At 40.7% G+C, this 19,306-nt stretch overlaps 2 protein-coding genes across 12 annotated transcripts in view; both read left to right on the top strand.

Moving 5' to 3' along the window:
- Nucleotides 1-14,240, top strand: part of Tia1 (TIA1 cytotoxic granule associated RNA binding protein) — a 43,950-nt gene extending 29,710 nt beyond the window's left edge. For 5 of the 9 annotated variants that reach the window (XM_042683079.1, XM_042683077.1, XM_042683082.1 and 2 more), the window contains 3 exons: nt 1,186-1,309; nt 2,197-2,342; nt 12,107-14,240. In XM_042683079.1, the coding sequence (XP_042539013.1) occupies nt 1,186-1,309; nt 2,197-2,342; nt 12,107-12,233 (397 nt within the window). In that variant the 3' untranslated portion in view covers nt 12,234-14,240. Of the gene's footprint in view, nt 1-1,185; nt 1,310-1,449; nt 1,559-2,196; nt 2,343-12,106 lie in introns of those variants that run through there. The other 4 variants (XM_042683080.1, XM_042683078.1, XR_006147886.1 and 1 more) reach the window with 3 other exon arrangements.
- A 4,867-nt stretch (nt 14,241-19,107) lies between these two features.
- CUNH2orf42 (chromosome unknown C2orf42 homolog) overlaps nt 19,108-19,306 on the top strand; it is a 39,867-nt gene continuing 39,668 nt past the window's right edge. The window contains exon 1 of one of the 3 annotated variants that reach the window (XM_042683092.1): nt 19,108-19,131. The gene's annotated coding sequence lies outside the window, so the exon portion shown is untranslated. Of the gene's footprint in view, nt 19,193-19,306 lie in introns of all 3 variants that reach the window. The other 2 variants (XM_042683091.1, XM_042683093.1) reach the window with 2 other exon arrangements.

Below are 19,306 nucleotides of genomic sequence, written 5' to 3'. Positions count from 1 at the left end.
GGGTATTTAATATAGTGATCTTCCTTAAGAATTTACCATAGTTTGCATGTAGTCCAACTGCTTGGGAGGCTGAGGTGGAAGAATACTTGAGCCTACTAGTTTAAGATTGACCTAGACAACATAATTTTTGAAAATTTTTCTATCATGATTATAAAGAAATGGATATTTCTTTAGTATGCAGCATATTTATCAAGATAGTTTGTAATTTTATTTTGCCTTCCAGGGCCAATAAAACACATCCTCTAGCCAGGCCCACTCTTGGCTTACACCTGTAATCCTAGCTATTCAGGAGGCTGAGGTCTGAGGATCACAGTTCAAAACCTGTCTGGGCAGAAAAGTCCAATAAACTACTCAGAAAAAGCCAGAAGTGGTGCTATGGCTCAAGTAGTAGAGGGCTAGTCTTGAGTACAAAGTGGCTCACGCCAGGCCCTGAGTTCAAGCCCAGAACTGACAAAAAATAACCAAGCAAAACCCACAAAACACATCCTCCATTAAAACAGATTTCCTCAGAATTACAAAATCTTTGAAAAAAGGAAATATGCCATTGTTTTTTGTGATCTGCCTGTTTCTCCATTGGCTCTCTTTTCTCCAAATGGTTATTGAGTTTATTCATCTTGATTTTTTTTTTTTTTTTTAAATGCCAATCCTGGGCCTTGAACTCAGAGCCTGAGTGCTGTCCTTGAGCTTTTGTGCTCAAGGCTTCCACTTTACCACTTGAGTCACAGCTCCACTTCCAGATTTTTGGTGGTTAGAAATAAAAGTCTCGGGCTGGGAAGGTGGCTCAGTGGTAGAGCTCTTGCCTTGCATGCATGAGGTCCTGGGCCTGGGTTCGATTCCTCGGCACCACATAAGCAGAAAAAAAAAGCTAGAAGTGGTGCTGTGGCTCAAGTGGTAGAGTGCTAGCCTTGAGCTGAAGAGTTGAGGGACAGCACCCAGGCCCAGAGTTCAGGCCCCATGACCAGACCCAAAAGAAAAAAAGAAAGAATGAAAGAAATAAAAGTCTCTCTGACTCTCCTGCCTTGGCTAACTTTGAACTGTAATCCTCAGATTCAGCCGCCTTAGTAGCTAAGATTATAGATGTGAATCACTGACACCCAGCTTTTAGCTTAATTTAAAAAAAATAGGTTTTACTCATAAACATTTAAAATAATTTATATTGGTGATTCTTAATATTGTTTTCAATAGGTTCAATTCCCATGAAAGTGCAGCACATGCAATTGTTTCTGTTAATGGTACTACCATTGAAGGTCATGTTGTGAAATGCTATTGGGGCAAAGAGACTCTTGATATGATTAATCCTGTGCAACAGGTGAGAGGGTCCTTGACTATGGGAAGTAATTGCTAGGCTAGCTTTTAGTTAATTTAAAAGTTAAGATTGTTGATAATCCTTGTTAATAAGTTTCAAGCTCAATTCATAGTATATAAGGGCTCTTCCTACGTGTATTATAGTTCCAGAGTGGTGTTTCATGGATTGCAGTGGTGACATGATGAGTGTAACCGCCTCAATTGACTCATGCTCACACAGTGGATTTTAAAATACTCCGACAAACCTAACAGGGTATTAAATCTTTTTTTAATACTTAGTAGATATTTATTCACAAAGCTATAAGTGTATTTAGGACCTTAGCATTTTCTTCCAGATTTGCTGTTTTTGTTTATCTAGTCAACTTGAAGTGGTTCAACCTTGATCCCTCAATCACTTCTATGAGGAAGTTGTAAATGGAGCATAGAGGTGGGAGGACAAAAATCCTAAACATAGAATTCTTAAGTAAGCTTAATGTAGGAATAAGTAACTTTTTTATTTTCCCAATCTAAAGGAAGTAATCATGTGGATAATTTACCAAACGCTTAAAACATTATAGTTAGTTTATTATTTATTATTAGAGCATCACATGCTGCCTTATAAAAACTATGCCATTTAGAGCATTTTGTAGAGTTTAAGCAATTAGCTTTCTTTTTTTCTTCTTTTTTTTGCATGGCACTGAGAATTTAATCAAGGCTCTTTAACATTCTAGGCAAATTCTCTGCCACTGAGCCACAAATCTACCCCTATAATTTCTTCTTCTTTTTTTTAAGTATATACTAATTGTCATGATGACCTCTTGTGTCTTGCCCAAGGGTGGTATATTAGGAATAAGGGGATATACAGGTAACTTCAACTAATACTAAGTTATCTGTTATAATTTTACTTAATAGCAGAATCAAATTGGATATCCACAACCTTATGGCCAGTGGGGCCAATGGTATGGAAATGCACAACAGATTGGCCAGTACATGCCTAATGGTTGGCAAGTACCTGCATATGGAATGTATGGCCAGGCATGGAACCAGCAAGGCTTTAAGTAAGTACAATCAAACTTTTCCTGTAGAAAATATCAAAAAGAAAATTTAAATAATGGACAGGTAATATGGTATAATTATGACTGTAATACATAATTATAACCTTTAAAGGACTTTAGAATGATTTTTAATTTATACTTTTATATATTTCTCTTTAAAATTTTACCTTGTGAAGAACCCAAAGGCATAACTGCTCCACATTTTTTTTTTTAACTGAGATTAGATGATTGTATAAATTTCACATGTTTCACAGTATTGTGGAATAGTGGTACTTAAAATCACAAACACATTTTAACCTTCACAAAGCAAATTGTCATTATCATGGTCTATAAAGTTTGTGACATTACACCTATTTCTTCCACATCAGTGATATTTACATTTCTTTCCTTTTACTTAGTGTAAGCTGTTCCTCTTTCTCTCTCATTCCTTCCCTCGAATCACAGTCTTTGAGTTGCTTAGTTCAATTTTAATCTATGTCCAGTGCAGCTGATTGCTCCAAACATTAGTGATAAATGCTACTTATCACTAAGTGCCAGTGGCTCAGACCTATAATTCTAGCTACTCGGAAGGCTGAAATCAGAGGATCACTGTTCAAAGCCAGCCTATGCAGGAAAGTTTGTGAGATTCTTAGCTCCAGTTAATCACCAGAAAACTGGAAGTGGTACCATGGCTCAAAGTGGTAGAGCACTATCCTGGAGTAAAATAGCTCAGGGACAGTGCCTAGGCTTAAGATCAGACTCTCCCAAAACAAAAATAAAAATATAAAATGCTGTTTATCAAAATGAATTCCAGGAAATGGAAACAAGTTGTTTTGTTTTGTTTTTTAGTGGTGGTACTAGGGGTCTTTGTTTTTGGGGGGTGTTTGGGGTTTCCTTCCTTCCTTCCCTTCTTCCTTCTTTCCTTCCCTCCTTCCCTCCCTCCCTCTTTCTTTCTTTCGTCAGTTATGGGGCTTGAACTCTGGATCTGGGTGCTGTCCCAGCTCTTCAGCTCAAGACTAGCGCTCTAGCCACAGTGCCACTTCCAGTTTTCTGGTAGTTTATTAGAGATAAGAATCTCATGGACTTTCCTGCCTGGGTGGAGTTGAACTATGATCCTCAGATCTCAGCCTCTTTTTTTTTTTTTTTGGGTCCGGTGGTGGGGCCTGAACTCTGGGCCTGGGCGCTGTCCCTCAGCTCTTCAGCTCAAGGCTAGCACTCTACCACTTGAGCCACAGCGCCACTTCCGGCTTTTTTCTTTTTGCTTATGTGGTGCTGAGGAATCGAACCCACGGCCTCAGGCATGCAGGGCAAGCGCTCTACCACTGAGCCACCTTCCCAGCCCCATCTCAGCCTCTTTAGTAGCTAGGATTACAGTCGTAAGCTACTGGCACCCACTGGCACCCGGCTGTTTTTTGTTTTGTTTTGTTTTTGTTTTTGTTTTAGGGGTACAAAGGGGAGATGCAAAAATGGAGAACGGGGGCTGGGAAGTTGGCTCAGTGGTAGAACGCTTGCCTTGCATGCCTGAGGCCCTGGGTTCGATTCCCAGCACCACATAAGCAAAAAGAAAAAACCTGGAAGTGGCGCTGTGACTCAAGTGGTATAGCACTAGCCTTGAGCTGAAGTGCTGAGGGACAATGCCCAGGCCCAGAATTCAGGCCCCACAACCGGACCAAAAAAAAAAAAAAAAAGGAGAGAGGAAAGGTGAACAAATGCAGTCATGGTATTCAGTATACATTATATGGAAAGGGGAAAAGTTCTTGCTTTTTGGTTAAGTCATATATCAAATGATAGCGTTTACCTTTCTGAAATAGAAACTAGGGGAAAGCAAAAAAAAAAAGAGATGACATTTTCCATAAGGAATAGCACTTCTTAACTAGCTTTATGTTTAAAAAATAAAAACTAAAATTTTGCTCTGAGTTACAATTGTTCATACAAATTTTGGTAATATTCAGTAATAAGTTAACTTTTTGGTTGTTGTTGGTAGTCATAGGGCTTGAACTCAGGGCCTGGGTGCTGTCCCTGCGCTTTTTCACTCAGGGCTAGTGCTCTACCACTTGAGCCACAGTGCCACTTTCCCAACCCCTTTTTAATAATTTAAACCGTAGTTCTTATTTTTTTTTTCTTAACTGTACACCAGACTACACTAAAAACAAGTACAAAAGTCATACTTTTTGTACTCCTTGTTTTTAAAATAGGACAGATAATAACTCTGAAGTACCCACTAATTTTTCAAGTGAAAGAAAAGAGACATCTCTCATTCAAAAAGCTTAATGGGCCAGACACTGGTGGCTCAGGCTTGTAATCTTAGCTACTCAGGAGTTCAGAGCCATCCCATTCAGAAAACTCCATAAGACTTTTATCTTTAATAAACTACTCAGAAAAAGCTGTGGTAGAGCTCTAGTCTTTTTTTTTTGTTTGTTTTTGTTTTTTATTTTATTTTTTTTTATTGTAAAGCTACTATACAGAGGATTACAGTTACATGAGTGAGGTTATGAGTACACTTCCTCTTGAACATTGTTACCCCCTCCATTGTTTTCCCCCTACCATCCCCTCCCTTCCCCGAGGTTCTTTTTTTTTTTTTTTTTTTTGATTGTGATTACATAATTTCAAAGTCACAAGTTCATTCTAACTTCTCTGGAGCAAATTGTCTACCACAGTCTGTAATATATAACAGTGTTCACATGTTATATACCATATTTGTGATCAGCAGCATGGGGATATTTAGTAGTGGTTCAACCAGATGAGCGGGAGTTCTTTGTTTCTTAAGTCCTGTTAGTTTTGTCGTATCACCTAACCTTTTGGATTTAGCATCCACTTATCAGGGAGACCATGTACCGTTTGTCTCTTCGTTCTTGGCTTACCTCGCTCAACATGATTCCTTCTAGCTCCATCCATTTCCCTGCAAATGCCATTATTTTGTCATTTCTAATGGCTGCATAATATTCCATTGTGTATAGATACCACAATTTTTGGATCCATTCATCTGTGGTGGGGCACCTAGGTTGTTTCCATATCCTAGCTATTGCGAACAGTGCTGCAATAAACATGGAGGTGCACGTGTCCTTGTATATTGGTTCCTGTTGTTCAGGGTAGATGCCTAGAAGTGGTATGACTGGGTCGTAAGGGAGGTCAATCTTTAGCTTTCTAAGGACCCTCCAGACTGCTTTCCAAAGTGGTTGTATAAGTGTACATTCCCACCAGCAGTGTAATAGGGTTCCTCTTTCTCCACATCCCCTCCAGCATTTGTTGTTGGCTGATTTGTGGATGTGGGACATTCTGACTGGGGTAAGGTGGTATCTCAGGGTTGTCTTTATTTGCATTTCCTTCACCACCAGGGATGATGAACATTTCCTCATGTGTTTCTTTGCCATTTTTATTTCTTCATTTGAGAAGTCCCTCTTTAGTTCCCTTGCCCATTTAGTAATTGGTTTGTTAGGTTTGGGAGGGATTAGTTTCTTGAGTTCCCTGTATATACAGGATGTTAACCCCTTGTCTGATATATTGCTGGTAAATATTTTTTCCCAATTAGTTGGTTGTCTTTCTAGCTTAGTTGCGATAGATTTAGCTGTGCAGAAGCTTTTTATTTTAAGGTAGTCCCATTTGTCGAGTCTCTCTCCAACTCGTTGTGACCCTGGGACTCTGTTCAGGAAGTTCCTTCCTGTGCCTATTAGTTCAAGTGTCTCTCCTACTCTGTCCTGTAGTAGTTTCAGAGATTCAGGTTTAATGTTAAGGTCTTTAATCCATTTTGAGTTGATGTTGGTGCATGGTGATAGGCTGGGGTCCACTTTTAGTTTTCTGCATGTGGCTGCCCAGTTTTCCCAGCACCAGCGGTTGAAGAGGCTATGTTTCTTCCATTGTATGTCTTTGGCTCCTTTATCGAATATCAGCTGGCTGTAGGCCTGTGGATTTATATCTGGATCTTCTATTCTGTTCCATTGGTCTTCGGGTCTGTTTTTGTGCCAGTACCATGCTGTCTTTGTGATTATAGCTCTGTAGTAGAGTTTGAAGTTCGGCATGGATAGCCCTCCCATATTGTCTTTATCCCCTAGAATTGTTTTGGCTATTCTAGGTCTTTTGTTGTTCCATATAAATTTTTGGACTGTTTTCTGTATTTCAGTGATGTACGTCATTGGGATTTTAATAGGAATTGCATTGAATTTGTATATTAGTTTTGGAAGTATCACCATCTTTACTATATTAAGTCGGCCTATCCAGGAGCATGGGAGGTCTTTCCATTTCCTAGTGTCTTCTGCAATTTCTTTCTTTAACTTTTTATAGTTCTCATTAAATAGTTCTTTTACATCTTTGGTTAGGTTAATTCCTAAATATTTTATTTTTTGGGAGGTTATTGTGAATGGGGTTGCTCCCTTTATTTCCCTCTCTTCCTGTGCGTTATCAGTGTATAGGAAGGCAACTGATTTTTGTGGGTTTATTTTGTATCCTGCTATTTTGCCGAAGTGACTTATGATTTCTAAAAGTTTGGGGATGGAGTTTTTGGGATCGTGGAGGTATAGTATCATGTCGTCTGCAAAAAGGGATAGTTTCACTTCTTCTTTCCCTATGCGGATCCCTTTAATGTCTTTTTCTTGCCTTATTGCCCTGGCTAAGGGTTCTAGGACTATGTTGAGGAGGAGTGGAGACAGTGGACATCCTTGCCTTGTTCCTGTTTTTAGGAGGATTGATTGTAGCTTTTCCCCATTAAGTATAATATTGGCTATTGGTCTGCCATAAATGGCTTTTATTGTTTTTAGAAATGTTCCTTCTATTCCTATTTTCTCCAGAGCTTTTAGCATGAATGAATGTTGAATTTTATCAAAGGCCTTTTCTGCATCTGTGGCGATAATCATGTGATTCTTGACCTTGGCTCTGTTGATATGCTGGATTACATTTATTGACTTACGTATGTTAAACCATCCCTGTGTCTCTGGGATGAAGCCTACCTGATCATAGTGTATTATTTTTTTTTATGTGTTTCTGGATTCTGTTAGCTAGAATCTTGTTAAGGATCTTTGCATCTGTGTTCATCAAGGAGATTGGCCTGTAATTCTCCTTTTTGGTTGGGTCTTTGCCTGGTTTGGGGATGAGTGTGATATTGGCTTCGTAGAATGAGTTTGGGATAGCTCCCTCCTTCTCTGTTTCTCTGAAGAGCTTGAGGTGTATGGGTATTAGTTCTTCTTTAAAGGTCTTATAGAATTCTGCTGTGAATCCATCTGGTCCTGGGCTTTTTTTTGTTGGAAGACTTTTGATAGCTTCCTGTATCTCATTATAGGATACTGGCTTATTTAATTGGCTAACTTCTTCTTTGCTCAGTTTGGGTAACTTGTATTTCTCTAAAAATGCATCCATTTCCGCCAGATTTTCTTCCTTTAGAGAGTATAGCTTTTGAAAGTAGTCTGTTAGAATTGTTTGGATATCTTGGGTACGTGTTGTGATGTTTCCCGTGGCATCCCTAATCCTATTAATATGGGTTTCCTCTCTTCTTTTTTTAATTAATCTTGCCAACGGGCCATCAATTTTGTTTATTTTTTCAAAGAACCAGCTTTTTGTTTGGTTTATTTTGGTTATGGTTTTCTGATTTTCTAATTGGTTAATCTCTGCTCTTAATTTGGTTATCTGGCTTCGTCTAGTAGCTTTAGGTCCCATTTTTTCTTGTTTTTCTAGCTGTTTTAGTTGCAACATGAGATTATTTACTTGGTCTGTCTCCATTCTCTTGATGTGGGCACTGAGGGCAATAAATTTGCCCCTCAGGACTGCTTTTGCTGTGTCCCACAAGTTTCTTTGTGAGGTGTTTTCATTTTCATTGAGTTGTAGGAAATGCTTTATTTCTTCTCTGATCTCTTCTGTTACCCAGGCCTTGTTAAGGAGTGTGCTGTTCAATTTCCATGTATTAGAGAAATTTCTGCGGTATGCTTTGTTATTGAGAGCTAGCTTGATTCCACTGTGGTCAGATAGGATACAGGGGATTATGTCGATCCCTTTGTATTTGCTTAAGTTCCTTGCATGAACTATGATATGGTCTATTTTGGAGAAAGTTCCATGAGCTGCTGAGAAGAATGTGTACTGTGTTGTTTTAGGGTGAAATACTCGGTAGATGTCAGTTAATTCCGCTTGAAGTATGGCCTCACTTAATTCGGTAGCTTCTTTGCCAATCCTCTGGTTGGTAGACCTGTCCTTTGGTGAGAGTGGCGTGTTAAAGTCTCCTAGTATTATCGTATTGGGATCTATTTTATTCTGTAAGTTTGAGAGCATTTGTTTAACATATCTGGGTGCACCGATATTTGGGGCATATAAGTTGATGATGGTTATATCCTCCTCTTGGATTGTTCCCTTTATTAATATGTAGTGTCCGTCCTTGTCTTTCTGTACTGATTTTAATGAAAAGTTTATTTTGTCAGATATCAGGATAGCTACACCTGCTTTCTTATTGGGGGAATTTGATTGGTAGATCCTTTTCCACCCCTTCACTCTGAGTTTGTTTGTATGTTTGGCTGAGAGGTGGGTCTCCTGAAGGCAACAGATGGATGGGTCTTGTTTTCTGATCCAGTCCTCAGTTCGTTTTCTTTTAATTGGCGAATTCAGCCCATTTATATTAAGAGAAAGTATAGAGAGATGCATTGTTGTCCCTGCCATTCCGTTTTCCTAAGTTTTTCTTCTTTCCTTTCCTCCTGTGCTTGCTCAGTTAGACTTTGAGTAATGCCTGTTTGGGGCAGGTCCCAGTTCCTGGTTGCTTTCTTCAGGTTGTGTCCCCCCTCTTAGAATTCTTTGTAATGCTGGCTTACTGTTTATGTATTCATTTAGTTTTTCTTTGCTATTAAAAGTTTTCAGTTCTCCATCGAATGTGAATGCTAGCTTTGCTGGGTATATCAGTCTGGGTTGGCAGTTATTGGCTCTCAGGGCTCGTATGGTGCTTTCCCAGGCTTTTCTTGCATTCATTGTTTGTGTGGAGAGATCTGCAGTGATTCTAATTTTTTTCCCGTTGTAGTATAGCTCCTTCTTCATTTTTGCTGCATGCAGGATTGTTTCCTTATTATTCAGATCCATCATTTTTACTATAATGTGCCTAGAAGTGTTTCTCCTGGGATCTTGCTTGTTGGGTGTTCGATAAGCTTTTGTGATGTAGTTAAGATGGTCGTTTTTGAGGTGGGGAAAATTTTCATTGACTATCTTGTTAAATAGGTGTTGCATTCCCTTGCTCTGGAATTCCTCACCTTCGTCCACTCCGATTATGCGAAGGTTAAATTTTTTAGCATTATCTGCTTGCTCTTGAATTTCCCTTTGGTTTAATTTGAGTGATTTTTCCATATCTGTCACTTTTTGGTCCAGTTGGTGTATTCTGTCTTCTGTATCTGACACTCTACCTTCCATTTCATTCACTCTGTTGACCGTGGCTTCTATTGTGGTTTGCATGGTGGAAATGGATCCCTTTATGGATTCAATGTTGGTTCTCAGAGTACTGATCTCACCTCTCAATGAGGTGAGATCAGTATGCATTACCTCTAATTTGGCGTTTATCTCACTTCTTACTGAGGTTTGTGCAGCTTCTATTTTTGCATCCAACTTTTGTTTGATATCCTGTATATCTTTTGATAGTTCATCCTTGTGCTCTTTCAATTTCTGATCCATTTCTCACTTTATTTCTTGAGTCATTGCCTCCAGCAACCCTTGGATGTAGTTTTTGTCTTCCATTCCTGCTTTGCTCCCACTGGGGCTCTCCCCTGCGTGGCTGCTGGCTTTTGAGGTGAGCTTGCTGTCCTGGGTAGTGGTAAACCTTGTGATTTTTCTCTGTGATTTTCGCATGGGGGTTCAGGAGACTGCTCTTCAATCTTGTTTTGGTGTGTCTGTCTTTGCTTGGTTGCTGATTCTGTATTGGTAGAGAGAGTCTGTGCCTGATCTGGATTCTGTTGGGAGCCTATTTCCAGCTGCTATTCTGACTTACTTAGGATTCTCAGCTCTCTGCTGTAGCAATTCCCGCCTTTGGAAGGGTTGAGCAGCCTAGACTGCTTGTGTTTGCTCCTGTGGGTGCTCTTGGGAAGATCAGATGCTCTGGATGCACTCTCCCAAATACTGGAGTCTGCTATGGGCTCCTGATGTGTTTTTGTTTGTTTTGGGCTGGTTGTGGGCTTGAACTCTAGGTTTGGGTGCTGTCCCTCAGCTCTTCAGCTCAAGGCTGGCACCCTACCATTTGAGCCACAGCCCCACTTCTGACCCTTTTTGCTTTGTTCAGGCGCCGGTCCCCGGGCCTGGTTCCGGCCCCAGCCTGGAGCGCGCTCGTTAGGCCTGTGCTAATGTGTATACCACCTAGGTTATGCAGCCTGGAGGACACAGTTCAAATTTCTTCTACTGTTGGTAGTCTTGACCCAGGGGCGCTGTTCCTGGCTTGGGCATTTAAGCTCCCTTCCAGGGGCGCTCTTGCTCTGGCCTGGCCAGCAGAGTGTGCTCCACCAGCTGGTGGAGCTCTCGAACAGTTCCCAGTTTTAGTGGGTCCTGTGGTCCGGGTGTTGGGGTAGAGAGTCTAGGTCAGGGTCTGGGGATTCCCTCCAGCTCTGGTCTCCCTTGATGGATTCACTGTCCCCTGTTGGGTACTCACCCTGTAGGTCGTCAGTTGTTGTTGCAATCCGAGTTCAGTTGGGGTGGTTGCGGGCTGGGTTGGGTGGCCCCCCGCCGGGTAGTTGCGATCGCGATTGGGCGGGTGGTCTGCCGATAGGTCCCTTTGTCGCGCTGCTGGTGCCGGGCGGCTTTGGCGGGATGGAGCCTCTCCGCTCCGGTGGAGAGTGAGGGGTGGGGGTGGGATCCTCGTGGAGACTCCCGGCTGGTAGGTTTCTCTGTTCCTGGCGATCCGCTGTTCTGCAATCCGGTACCTGGTGATCTGCAAGCAGCCCCCTGTGTCTCTGTGGCTCCGGCAGCCCCCGCCGGGCCGGCTGGCCGGGGGGAGGGGTCTTCGCTCTTCTCTGTTCTGAATTTCTTCTTTTCCTCTCTTTCTTTTTTTGTTATTTTCCACCTCTGGTTTTTCTCTGAGTGTTCGTCTTTTTGTTGTTGTCGGTCTCTTGGGGAGATTAAACGTTGGAACTCGAACTCTCTTTTTGGTTGGAGAGAGCTGTGGCATTTCCCTACTGCCCCGTCGCCATCTTGGTCCCACCTCCTTATTTTTTTTTAACCTGAGGTTTTTTTTGTCAGTCGTGGAGCCTGAACTCTGGGCCTGGGCACTGTCCCTGAGCTCTTCAGCTCAAGGCTAGCACTCTACCACTTGAGCCACAGCGCCACTTCTAGCTTTTTCTTCTTATGTGGTGCTGAGGAATCGAACCCAAGGCCTCATGCATGCAAGACAAGCACTCCACCACTGAGCCACCTTCCCAGCCCTTAACCTGAGGTTTTAAGTGGTTGCCTTATGTTTGTTCAGCATGCACTCTACCATTTGAATTACTCTCCACCCCTCCTACCCTCCCTCCTTTTTTTTTTTTTTTTGGTTAAGTCATATATCAAATGATAGAGTTTGCCTTTCTGAAATGGAGGATGGGTTTTTCTGAGTTAAATAAATACTTATAGATTAAGGCTATTTTCTTAGCTATAATTTCTTAGGAAATTAAGCTGCTCAAATTAAATGTAGGTGATGCCTGCTTTTGAAAGCAAGAACTTTTACTTTTGCCCTTGCTTTTTCTGATGTAACAGGTATTTTCATATTTGGGTCTAAGAAAAAGAATATTTCTCTCTCCCATGTATTTGTTATTTGTTCTCGGCATAACATTGTTTTAACCGGTTATTTCTCTGCTTTTTTCCTATTCTCCTACTAGTCAGACACCATCTTCCGCACCTTGGATGGGACCAAATTACGGAGTGCAGCCACCTCAAGGGCAAAATGGCAGCATGTTGCCTAGTCAGCCTGCTGGGTACCGAGTGGCAGGGTATGAAACCCAGTGAAAAAGGACTCCAGAATCTAAAGCCAGTGGCTTGAGGCTACAGAAAGTATAGTAAAGCCAGTTGTTTACTTAAAGATTTATCAAATCAGTCAGTGCAAATGTCAGATACAATGTATTTATTTTAAAATTCATTTTTTAATCATGAAAATACTTATCATCCACACTGTTTAAAAAAGAAACAAGATGCTGGATGTCTGCCAATTTTTGCCTTCATTAACTTTTTTGATAAAGTTTCTCAGATCCTTGTTTCAAGTAGAAATGCAGGGATTGCTGCCACTTTTTAAAAATTAAGAGGCAGAAAATTGCACAATTTTAAACTTTTTTTCCACTAAAGTAGTGTGCAGTTCTAGTTTGCATTCCTGGTATGATTTAAAACATAATATAAAGATTTTTAAAAAGAAAAGAAAAAGAGAAAAACCAAACCTGTGCAAAGTCTAGAAGTTCTTCGTAATCTTCAGCTTGTGCACAATTCTCTTTTAGGTTAAAAAAAAAGGCATTGTTTGAGCTATTCTGTCTTCTTTATTATCCCTTAGGGGTTTTTTTAAAATATAAATTATTAGTTTACATCATTTTTATATTCTACTTTTTTTCACAAATTTGTCCTGCCTTACTAAAGTTCTGTAAAATATACAAATGGAAAGGAATGATGCTCACTTAGATTGAAACTTTTCTCAGATGGATTGATAATTGTAATTCATTTTGTGTTTTATATGAGAAGGTGCCTCAAGAGTTCCCTGTCAGATATGTTTAAAGGACTTTTCTTCTATAACAAACTTTGTGTGTACCAGGAACTATAAGAACAAAAGCTTGTTACTAAGGAAAATCTCTGAAATGTGATGTTCTTATGCCATGTCAATTTCATGTGTCATCTTTTACATTTACATGTATTATTTCCTTAATGTAAAATGTTTTAGCAAGTTAATATTTTTGCACAGTTAGCAAACTTTGTATGTCATTTTCTTCTTAAAGGCATCATTCAGAGTTGACATGAGATTTAGAAGGTTTTAAGTTGTATGCATGTGAATATCAAATACATACTTTGATAGTCTTTGAATACAAAGTCATTTGCTCTTGTTTTTCAAGAATTTTGAGACACGAAGTCATATGTAAAGGAGTATATTAATTTTCTGTTTTCTAGTTAGATTTACTTAAGAGTAAATCAACTTAATTTTAATGTGTACAAACGATAGCTGTGAAACTAAAATATTCGTATGTCAGGCTTGGAATTCATTATGAACTCCAAAATCAGCTTAAAGGACCAGCCAGGCAAAGTTTTTTTTTTTTTTTTAATGTTCAGAGGCCAAAAGATAAAACAACAACAACAACAAAACAACAACAAAAAACACCAAACCTTAAAATCCTACCTCCTTAAATAGTCTTCAAAGAAGCGAATCTTCAGTGCAATCATTATTTTGATTCTTTTGTTACCTATCTTGGAGTTTCCAACTTTATTATTTTGGAGTGGCTCCAAGCATTAAGAAGTTGAATCTTTGATGGCATTGTTCTCGTTTTAAAATTTCTAGTACATTTCAGAGTCTCTTAGAAGAATTGTGGGAGTTTTAGTTTGTTTTGTTTTCAGAAAAGGTCATAAACCTCTTTCACCTTTCTCTCCTCCTTGACTCAGAGAGGAAAGATCCCTTGTATATGAATTTTAATGGCTGGTTAGAGAGCTCCTAGCATTTTACTTAGAAACAGAAAAAAAAGGTCTGAGAGTTTCCTGGTCTATGTCTTCCTGGTTGGAGCAGATGACTCTAAGCTGGTCTCTAAAGCCAATATATCCCAGTACCCAAAGCCCAGGAAAGACAGCGCTAAGCGTATAATTCTCTGGAGCTCAATTCTATGCAGTCATACTGATGTTTCCTAAGTCACTGTGTATTTTTAAGTATTGATACATTAAAATTTGCTTTATGAAAGATGAGTAAAATTTTTAAATATTTAGAAACTTTGGAAATGTTATTTCCTTGATAACTTCTACAGATCAGGGCATATAACCATACACAGCTTAAATGCTGAAAAATAAATCAGGAAGCAACTTTTATTTTGGCTTATATTTCTATTTTAAGGACTCATTTTCTCTTATTAAAAACCAATTTTATTTCCTGTGTAACTCATGACTGCAGGGCAATTTATTTGGGCATAATAGTAATTAAATCTGAATGAAAGTATAGTTTTCCTTTCATTTTCGCTATTTCAAGTAATGTAATTTTCTCTGGACCTGAGCGCAATCCCTGAGCTTTTGTGCTTACGGTTAGTGTTTTACCACTTGAGCCATAGCACCACTTCGGCTTTTTCTGTTTATGTGGTACTGAGGAATAAAACCCAGGGCTTCATGCATGCAAGGCAAGTACTCTTACCACTAAGCCACATTCCCAGCCCATAATTTTTTTTTTTAATACAGGTCCTGGGACTTGAACTCAGGGCCTTGGCTCTGGCCCTGAGCTTTATGGCTGAAGGCTGGTGCTCTACCACTTGAGCCACAGCTCTACTTCAAATTTCAAGAAATATAATTTTTTTGTTAGCCAGTACATTGTGTTATTGCACAAGTCTTAAAATGTACATTAACTTCTCTTTGAGAAGAAAGTAGTGCCAGTTTTCATAGTGAAAAGGTTACTGCTGAACAGCTTCACGTTTCAGGAACAATGCTAACTTTGGTTTAAATCTTAGTGTTAAATCATTTAATAATTTTTCAATCCAAAAAAATACTGCACTGGTATTAGTATCAGGTAAGAAAATTAACGTTTCTAAAATGATTTCATTCTCTGCAATATGCATTCAGATTTTACTCTGGTACTGTACAGAACCTGAAGTGATTCACTCACTCTTAATGGGTCATTAATCCAGTATTCTTTACCCTGACTGTTGGGATATTAAAGTTCCTTTATGTTTTCTATAACCTGTGGGATTTCTTGCAGTGATTATTGTGTGTGAGAATTTTGTTTTTGGCCAAGCCATATTGTATATACTCAGTCAGATATTTGTAAATATTTTTTAATCTTATTCCAGACTCTGTGGTTTGCATTGGGTTTGGTTTAATACCACAAAGAATCTGTATTCTACAGATTGAACTAATTATAAAACCAAGGTTTCCATTTTCCTTGTTGATAACTCCCTGTTAAAAATCTCTGAGACTCATTCGAGTTTTCATTCTGTTTTAACCTGTGTTTGCTCATCTTTTATATGTGTGTTGGAATTCTGTTCCATGTTTAAAGGACAGATTTCATTTACAAAGGGAGTAGTTATATTTACTAAATATTGTAGGATGTTCCTGAAGTTACAGTTCAACTAGGAAAACAAAATGTGTTTGTAGGAAATAAAAAAAAAAAAACCTTTTAAATGAGTGATGATTTCTAAAAACCATTATTTCCTTATAGGGGCTATTACTTTTAGTTTTATTTTGTCAGTCATGGGGCTTGAACTCAGAACCTGAGCTCTGGCCCTGGGCCTCTGTGCTCATCAAGGCTAGCACTCTACCACTTGAGCCACAATGTCATTTCCAGTCACTTTTGAGTGGTTAAATGGAGATAAGAGTCTCACAGGGACTTTTCTGCCCAGGTGGATTCAAACTTCAATCCTCAGATCTCAGCCTCTTGAGTAGCTAGGATTTACAGGCAAGCCACCAGTGCCCTGCCTGCCTTTTATTTTAAAAGTAAAAAATGGAGGGGAGGGGCTGGGAAGGTGGTTTAGTAGTAGAGTGTTTGCCTAGTATGCATGAAGCCCTGGGTTCAATTCCTCAGTACCACAAACAGAAAAAGCCAGGAGTGGCACTGTGGTTCACGTGGTAGAGTGCTAGCTTTGAGCAAAAGAAGCTCAGGGACAGTGTCCAGGCCCTGAGTTCAAGCCCCTACTGACAAGAAAAAGTTTCCCTGATAAAATATGTTTTGAGATTATTAAAGGGGCAGTATTGAATTAACACAATAATAAATACCCATACCACCATGATGTTTTCACCAGACACAGCAAATCCTAAAAGTTGTTAAGTGGCAAAAGGATTGTAAATAATACTAGTGTTAGATTCTCAGCAGTGCAGCAATGTTGGAAACCATACTGCTTTCTAAGGTTTGGGTGAATTATATGTCCAATTATATTGTCTTGGGCACTTTGAGATAAACAACAAAGTTACGTTTCAGATTCAGAAAGCTACTGGATATACACCATAAAAACAGTAATTCATGGGGCTGGGAAGGTGGCTCAGTGGTAGAGTGCTTGCCTTGCATGTTAAGAGGCCCTGGGTTTGATTCCTCAGCACCACATAAGAAAAAAGCCGGAAGTGGCTCTGGGGCTCAAGTGGTAGAGCGCTAACTTTGAGCTGAAGAGCTGAGGGACAGTGCCCAGGCCCAGAGTTCAGGCCCCATGACCAGACAAAAAAAAAAAAAAAACCCAGAAATTCAAGGCCAGGTGCTGGTGGCTCACGCCCTGTAATCCCAGCTACTAAGGAGGCTAAGATCTGAGGATCATGGTTCAAAGCCAGCTCGGGCAGCTAAGTCCATGAAACTCTTATCTCCAATAAACCACCAGAAAACTGGAAGTGGCGCTGTGGCTTAAGTGGTAGAGTGCTTGCCTTGAGCTGAATAGCTAAGGGACAGCGCCCAGGTCAAGCCCCATGCTAGAAAACAAACAAAAACAGCAATTTAAGGATAGGGATGTAGCTGAATGACAGAATATTTGTGATGTGTGACATGGGTTCATTCCCTAAGATTAGAAGGGGGGAAAAAATCTATAAACAGTCTGGTGGTGGGTGCCTTGTGGTGCCAGCTGGCTAGAAAGCTGATCTGGGAAGGTTCCTTGAAGCCAAGGGTTCAAGACTGGTCTGGGCAACAAAGTAAGATCTGGTCTTAAGAAAAGTAAGTAGGGCTGGGAAGATGGCTCAGTGGTAGAGCGCTTGCCTTGCATACATGAAGCCCTGGGTTCGATTCCTCAGCACCACATAAGAAAAAAGAAAAAAAGCCAGAAGAGGAGCTGTGGCTCAAGTGGTAGAGCACTAGCCTTGAGCTGAAGAGCTGAGGGACAGTTCCCAGACCCAGAGTTCAGGACCCACCACTGGACCAAAAGAAAAAGAAAAGTAAGTATAGCTGAGGATGTAACTCAAGTGAAACACTTGCCTAGCATTTACAAAGCTTTGGGTTCTTTCCCCAGCACTACATACATGTATACATACATACATAAATTCTGAGATGTGGGTTGTGAAATCCATTGGCAGCCAATCTAGATTGGTGGCCAGAACTATCCTGGTTATCTGAGAGGATGAACTATATAGTTTGGTAATGGAACTTTTTACAGAGCTATGGAAGATAATTAGAAAAGATAAAACATTGAGGAGGAGGCTACAATGCTTGATAAGAAATGTACTCATTATCTTGCCCATGTAATTGTAACCCCTCTGTACAGTATTTTCACTAAAAAAAAAATTTGAAATGAGATGCCATTAAAAAAAAAAAAAGATGTATTCTATTGACTAAAGGGGGTGTATAAGTTAAAATCCTAACCATACTAGGAAGCTGATATCTACATTAAGTGCTTTTTGGGAGGTGAGGTGAGGGCCTGCCATCCTTGGGCTTGAACTCAGGGCTTGGGCACAGTCCCTGAGCTTTTGTATTCAGGGCTAGCACTGAATATATGGGATCAAGTTTTTTCTTTATACCTTAAGTCCTACTTGGAATTTTAACTTTTCACTAATACTACCTTTTCTACTTTAAGTAGAAGGTAAATTAGTGACAAAAACCAAGCCTACACAATTTATTAGATACACAAAAGTGCTGATCTTGATAATTGTGTAATCATTATTTTGAAGATAAGAGTCTCACGGACTTTTCTGCCTAGGCTGGCTCCTCATATCTCCTGAGTAGCTAGGATTACAGGCGTGAGCCAACAGTATCCTGCTAGAACATTAGGTTTATTCTGTGTGCTTCCAAGGAGCCAGATAGGATATATAGGAAGCCTATTTAAGGACCCGTGTGCTGGTGACACACACACCTGCAATTCAGCTACTCGAGGCTGAGGTCTGAGGATCGAGGTTCAGAGCTAGCCGGGGCAGGGAAGTCTGTAAGACTTAAATAAACCACTTAAGTAAATAAATTAACCCCAAAACCTGGAAGTGGAGATGTGGCTCAAGTGGTGGGGCGCTAGCTAGCCTTGAGCACAGAGGTTCAGGGACGAGTCCAGGCTCTGAGTTCAAGCCCCAGGACCGGCCAAAAGAAAGCAAAGAAAGTATAGTTAAGGAAGTGGGGGCCGGGCGCCGGTGGCTCACACCTATAATCCTCGCTACTCAGGAGGCTGGCAGTTCAAAGCCAGCCCGGGCAGGAAACTGCATGAGACTTCAATAAACCACTAGAAAATCGGAAGTGGCGCTAAGGATCAAGTGGTAGAGCACTAGCCTTGAGTTGAAGAGCACAGGGACAGCACCCAGGCCGAGTTCAAGCCCCATGACCGACAAAAAACAAAAAGGAAGCGGGGGAACCTTCAAGTGAAAGCTAGAAGGAACATTGGTGGATAGGACTTTCGAAAACCAAACCGCAATTGACATCTGTTAAGGTAGAAAATCTCATGGGATTTTCACATCATTCTTCAGCCTGAAGGTAGGACCTGCCGAGAGGCTTCGTCAAGTGCCTACTATAAGGAAAACAAGAAGCATTTTGGCCCCATAAAAGTAGAGCCTTGAGTTTAGCACTAGCCGTGTCCCCAAAACTTCTACCCCTGGATTCCACCCGAAATTCTCAGTGCCCACACTTCCCCCGCCCCACTCCTCCTCAGGCCAGGAGAAAACTACAACTCCCATCAAATCATGCGAGGTCAGGTGGGCGGGCACTTGCCGCGCGTGAGCGGCTCTAACCAATGAGGACCATCGTTACAGAGAGTAGTTTGGCCCGGTTTGTAAAAGGCCGCGGCAGGCGAAGAGAGAAGAGGTGAGGGCGGTCGTCAGCGACGGGCCCTCGGCCCGCGGGGGAGGGGGGGACCGCAGGGCAGGTAAGGGATCGTGATAAGAGAGGCCTGGGTGGTGTGGAAGCGGGGTGTAGGGCAGGGGAGGGGGGGTCAAGGCGGAAAGTGCGTACCAAATGCTGGGTGCTGGAGTGGCAATTC

This window comes from Dipodomys spectabilis, unplaced genomic scaffold (assembly GCF_019054845.1).
Source record: "Dipodomys spectabilis isolate Male_0828 unplaced genomic scaffold, ASM1905484v1 ptg000079l, whole genome shotgun sequence".
Lineage (NCBI taxonomy): Eukaryota > Metazoa > Chordata > Mammalia > Rodentia > Heteromyidae > Dipodomys > Dipodomys spectabilis.
Note: the sequence above shows the minus strand (reverse complement) of the source record. Positions and strands in the feature narration are given on the sequence as shown.